We start from the raw sequence: 6,281 nt of genomic DNA, 5'->3' as shown, positions 1-6,281 counted from the left end.
TAAGCAGACCTTCACCAGTGCCTGGTTTCTGCTCCAGCATGCCCAGCACACACATGGCATCCGTATCTACCTGGACAACCACCCGGTCAACTGCTCACTTACCCCCCGCATGGCGCTGCCCCCGCCGCCCGGTATCGAGGGCCTGCCCCGCTCCCCTCTGCCCACCTTCCTCGGTGACACCTCCAACCCCTTCCACTTGCTCCGCATGGCGGCGCCCCTGCTCAGGGAACATCATCCCCCGCCCCCGGGGTACATGGAGACCCGGCTCCCCGCCACGCCACCCTTCATCAGCCCCCCGCCGCCCCCAAGGCACCCCCTGGAGCGGCTGGGGCCGGAGGAGATGGGGCTGCTGTCCCAGCACCCCAGTGCCTTCGAGCGGGTGATGCGGATGACCCCCATGGAGCCGCCCTCCATGGACTTCTCCCGGCGCCTGAGGGAGCTGGCGGGCAACACGACCAACAACGGGGGGCCCACGCCCCCTCTCTCCCCCAACCGCGTGCCGCCCATGCACCGCCTGCTCAGCCCCACGCTCTTCCAGCCGGGTTCCAAGCCCCCGTCGTTCCTCACGTACCCCCCGCAGCCGCCCACCTCGCAGGGGGGTCCGGGCTCCGCCAGCCCTCCCGACGTGCCGGGCCAGAACCAGGCCCTGGCCAAATCCAAGTCCTGCGAGTTCTGCGGGAAGACCTTCAAGTTCCAGAGCAACCTGATTGTGCACAGGCGCAGCCACACGGGGGAGAGGCCCTACAAGTGTCACCTGTGTGACCATGCGTGCTCCCAAGCCAGCAAGCTGAAGAGGCACATGAAGACTCACATGCACAACAAGTCCGGCTCGATGGGCAGCTCGCCGGAGCAGGGGAACCGAGGCGAGGCAGGAGACGGGGATGAGAAGAGCAGGGAGGGAGACATCAGGGGGATGGAGATGGACAATGAAGAGGAGGAGGAAGAGGAGGAAGAAGAGGAGGAAGAGGAAGAGGAGGAAGAGGAGGAGATGAGGAACGGGGGCCGGCCCGACTCCAACCTGAGCGAGGACTCCCAGGAGTTTCGTCCCAAGACCAGGGAGAATGGCTCCAGACCATCCCCTGAGGAGGAAAAGCCCCTCGCCGGGGACAGAGTAGCGGACGACGGCAACGTGAGCATCATGCGACCCTACAACCACCTGGACAATCACCTGAGGCTCAACACTGGCAAGAGAGGCACGGAGCTTCAGCCCAACGGCGACGGCGGGGACAGAGGGCGAGACCCCGAGAGAGAAGGGGAGACGCAGCGGGAGCAGCAGGACCGAGAACGAGAACGAGGGGAGCGAGTGGAGCGAGGGGAGCAGAGGCCCCTGATGAATGGCCGCATCAGCGCGTCGGAGGTGAACGCCTTCACAGGTCTGTTCCAGCGCCGGCCCATGCCCCTCACCAACCCCAGCCACTCCAACAATAACAAGAGGATCAAGGTCGAGAAGGAACAGGTGGAGCTTCCCCCGACGGTGCCCCTCATCTCGCCAGAGAACGTCTACTCCCAGCTGCTGGCGGGCTACGCCGCCTCCCGCCACTTCATCCGAGAGCCCTTCCTCGGCTTCACGGACGCCCGTCAGTCCCCTTTTGGCACGTCGTCCGAGCACTCGTCCTCCGAGACGGGCAGCCTCCGCTTCTCCACACCCCCGGGGGAGATGATGGAGGGTGGGGGCGCCTCGGGCCGCAGCGGCAGCAGCACGCCTCACCTCCTGCGAGGGCCGGGGCCCGGCAGACCACCGAGCTCCAAGGAGGGGAGGCGGAGCGACACGTGCGAGTACTGCGGCAAGATTTTCAAGAACTGCAGCAACCTCACGGTGCACCGGCGGAGCCACACGGGCGAGCGCCCCTACAAGTGCGACCTGTGCAGCTACGCTTGCGCCCAGAGCTCCAAGCTGACGCGCCACATGAAGACCCACGGGCAGTTCGGGAAGGAGGTGTACCGTTGTGACATCTGCCACATGCCCTTCAGCGTCTACAGCACGCTGGAGAAGCACATGAAGAAGTGGCACGGCGAACACTTGATGCCTAGTGAGGTCAAACAGGAGGAGGCGGACAGAGGCTAGACCCAGCAAACAGAACTTATGCCTAGCCTGCAGCACGCACACCGCACACACGCACACACACACACACACACACACACACACACACACACACACACACACACACACACACACACACACACACACACACACACACACACACACACACACACACTCTTCCTATAACTACTTCTTCAACTATGGGGCTAGGCTGGATAATCTCTCTCCTGAATAATTTTGAGACTGATCAATGTTTGTCCTGTTTTTGTTTTTAGTTTTTGTTCTTGTCACACAAACTGCCACCTGAGAAATATAAACAAAGGGAAACTTTTCGCCCAAATTGGCATTTCTTGGCAATCTTCGTCTGAGGATTTTATCAGTTAGAAATCCATGGAGCCTTTCTACTGTGCAATAACTGTATTTATTGGATTTTTTTGTAATAATATCTGGCATGTGCAGGTACTTCTTTGTGGAATTTCATATGGAGTTAGTTTTGAAATGTGCAAGAAAAAAACCCCATTGTTTTCTAAAACGCGATAACTGGAAAGAAGTCACCCTTAATACAACCCCCCCACCCCACCCCACCCCTTTCCTTTAAGGAAGCTTATTATCCTATAAGAGTTCAAGTTGTGTGAAGCGGTTAGCTTTTAAAAGTTATGATAGTAATTGTTTTCTATGGAACCTGCAACAGCGGACTACAATCCATTCCTTCGTACAGGCATACAAAGCACTGAATGTCATCATGACAATAAAATATGAATAACTTGCTGGATTTAAAAAATCCAGCCCTGTCTTATTAGACCTGAATAAGTTAACACATAATTTATACAGGCAAATTGTCCTTAAAAAACATTGGCATGTGAATAATGGAGTTATTGTATTGCTGTCCTGTTTATTTGTTTCAGTCAGGACATAAATAAAGGTTGCACTCAATGGAGCTAACCTTAGCTGATGCTCGGTACATTCCCAATGTAGGATTTAACCATCGTATTTAAGATATTAAATAAGTTAAGACTACTTGTGATTAATGTGACAGGGAGAACCAGTCCTGTTTATGTTTTGTAAATATATTCTTTTTTTGGGGGGGGTTTTGTTTTAATATTTTAAAGTAGCCCCAATTGTAGGTGAATGATGGCCTAAAATGAGAAACAATCAGAAGACCGCTGCTTGTGTCATCTTACAGTAGATGTTAAATGTAACTACCATGTGTCATTCCTACCCAAAAACCTCCTGATTACCGCCCTCAGACGCATTCCCGTCCCACCCCTCAATGGCCAAGTGCGCTTAAGTCAAAGGCGATTGGTTGAACTAAGACATATTACTTTGACTAACATAACACTCTCTGAACCATTCCCTCGCCATTGTGTTTCTGACCTGGCTGGCTTCACACGTCCCTTATACCATCCACAAAAACGGTTTTAAATGAAATGCATATCACTGTGTGTGTGTGTGTGTGTGTGTGTGTGTGTGTGTGTGTGTGTGTGTGTGTGTGTGTGTGTGTGTGTGTGTGTGTGTGTGTGTGTGTGTGTGTGTGTGTGTGTTTCTCTCTATGCTCTAAGCCTCTCACCGCTGGCGTCTCTTCACAGTTCACTAGCTCAGATTCATGTATTAGAGCAGCATTTAAAGGGAGGTCTGTTCATTCGCCTCACAGAGTGATATGGGTTTAACTCCCAATAACAGATTATCTAGACACTGTGCGTGTTCGTGACTTTTGGGGGATTACAGGTTTCTTTTTTTTCTCTCCTTCCTTTTTCTGCATCACTCACGCCAAAATGAATCTGGCGCAAAATAGCTATTTGAGTTATGATAATGTCCGGTGCACAGCTGCTTTGAGGGATGGCCGGGCGACCTTGAATTGGGGCTATTCTCGTCGTCGAAATGAAATATTGGAATTGAGAAATAGAGGCAGAGACAACGGGACCTTGACCATGGACGAGTAATTTAAATGAAATTGGAAGCATATGAAAAGTGTGTTTTTACCCAAATGCACATCTACTGGCCACATCATGCCAGGGACTGTTGGAGCGTGGGGGTGGGGGGATGCAAAAAACAGAGCCGAATGAATGAGAGGAGAATGAGACTACATTTTCAATTTTAGCACAGACCTTCCCAGTCATCACAATGACCTTTCCTAAAAATTGTCACCTTTGAAGGTTGTGGTCATGTTTCTTTTTGTTGTTGTTACATCTTTATGATTGGGATATAAGCGTATGCTTGGAATACAAATACAAATGTTTCCTGACAACAGTTCTCCACTCCATTCAGAGGCACCCTGTCTGAGATGAGAATGTGATGGTGAAATGTCACAGTAATGATGAGACTGACTGAAGAGCTCCCGTTAATTTGCTGACAAACAAATTGTGGTTCGCCACAAAAAAATACTCCATTCTGATAACGATCAGCAAAACCCAGACAGACTCAATTCACACACGGACATTTAGTCTTACAATTATGTTTACAGTGTTGAAGTATGCCATTGATGAAATACTCTGTGTAAGTGTTTGAAATGACAACAAAGTATTGTTTTCTCTGATGTTCTCCTTTTAAAAAAATGATGTTTTTCAAATGCCATAAACATTTTTTGTATGATTAAATTGGTGGAGGGATTTATTTTTAATCTGTTCATGAATATGTTTCATGAATATGTTTCCGTATGATTTCTTGTTGACTGTAAATGGGAATTAAACAGTATCTGTAAGATTACAACCAATACCAGGTTTTTTGTTTTGTTTTTGTTTTTCTAGCAAAAGTGGTGCCAATTATTCTGTTATTGTGTTGCAATTAAGAACTTTATCATTAGTCTCCGCAACATATTTCTTTTTTTTCTGTATGTTTCTGCTTGTTGGTTTGGTGAAGCTATAACCTGACATGGATGTAAAATTAAGTTGGGGGGAAACAAATAGAAGAATCTTGTAAAATGGAGGACATTTGTTTTTGTTTGTTTTTTTAATCTGGTGATTATGCAATGGAATGAGTGGGGGGGGGTGGAAATGCTTTTCCAAATCAATTTCAGGAGACATTCGTGGACATTTTTATTCTAATTTCTTTCTCTTGTACTCATGGTTGGTTGAAGTTCTTGTGATGGCACTTATAATTGTAATTTTAAATACATTCTCATCTGTGACTTTTCACAAATGTTTCACTGTCGCTCTTTGTACAAAAAAAAACAGTTTTCCTTACTTTTTTTGTTTTGTTTTTTTGGGGGAGGGGGGGGCGGTGCATCATTGTGAAAAAAAAAGTGGTTTCAGAACAACAGCAAGCATCTGCTGTTTTGAACATATATGTATTTTTGTAATGTGTTGAAAAGATCAATACAAGAAAACCAACACTTCAATAAATGTTGAAATTGCTCTACAATTGAAGCAGCCTTCCTTTCTAATCGTACCTTTCAAATTTAAATATCATTATTGCAGTTGTAAACAGTGAACTCAACAATGCAATGTATAATTGCGATACCGCGCTCAGACAACAAATAAAACCAACTTCCATTACTGCATAATTTATTAATCACTTAAGCCCGATTGTATACTTCATCCTATGATGGTGTCGTGATAAAGTCAATACACAACGGTGTCATGATCAAGACAATATAATAATCTAGCTTAGCTGATATTGTAGAACTGCCTTTTCATTTCCAAATTGTGCCATTTCTGACAAGTTGTTGGACACCAAGTTGAAAGTGGTTAATAACGTATTGATATGCATGCAACTCTCAGCGCCCACATGTGCTGACATGCATAGAACCCGGGTAACCAGTTAGAAGCTATGCATCTGACAGTGATTAAAAGGACAAAACGTTCTTCATTCGCCATGGCTTCAGTGTGATCGCTCTGTAACATCCCCAGAGTCACACACATGTTCCCATGTGGCCTTTCCCTCTGAGAACATAACCAGTTGTTAATGTGTTCAATTGGAGATGTGTTTAGCTATAGTGTCGTGGAGCTTAGCACAAGTTCACATCCCTCATTGCTGTTAACCACTTAAACCCTATAGATCCCTGGGTTTGGTCCCCTCCTTTTTTCCTCTACGCCAAATCTCTTCACAAATAGCTGTTCTCTACAAGCTCACAACACGTCAAGATATTGCACTGTGAGCTGTAGATCTGCTATTTTCACTGAATGTTCGCCTTTTATGATATGCCCAGAATAGGGACAGTAGGGTTCATCTGGTTAAGATTGCCTGCAAATAACTGGCAATTATAAGTTGAATGGCTGCAGAATTTGCAGAATACATTTCCAGC

General features: G+C 47.6%; 1 protein-coding gene across 1 annotated transcript in view; it reads left to right on the top strand.

Moving 5' to 3' along the window:
- Positions 1 to 5,398, top strand: part of bcl11bb (BCL11 transcription factor B b) — a 49,274-nt gene extending 43,876 nt beyond the window's left edge. The window contains exon 3 of the mRNA XM_084083114.1: positions 1 to 5,398. This exon is cut by the window's left edge and continues 37 nt beyond it. Coding sequence (XP_083939240.1) covers positions 1 to 2,065 — 2,065 coding nt within the window. The 3' untranslated portion in view covers positions 2,066 to 5,398.
- The last annotated feature ends 883 nt before the right edge of the window (positions 5,399 to 6,281 follow it).

This window comes from Gymnoscopelus microlampas, assembly GCF_963454915.1.
Source record: "Gymnoscopelus microlampas genome assembly, chromosome: 16".
In the NCBI taxonomy this organism is placed as follows: domain Eukaryota; kingdom Metazoa; phylum Chordata; class Actinopteri; order Myctophiformes; family Myctophidae; genus Gymnoscopelus; species Gymnoscopelus microlampas.
This window is presented reverse-complemented; position numbering and strand designations above follow the sequence as displayed.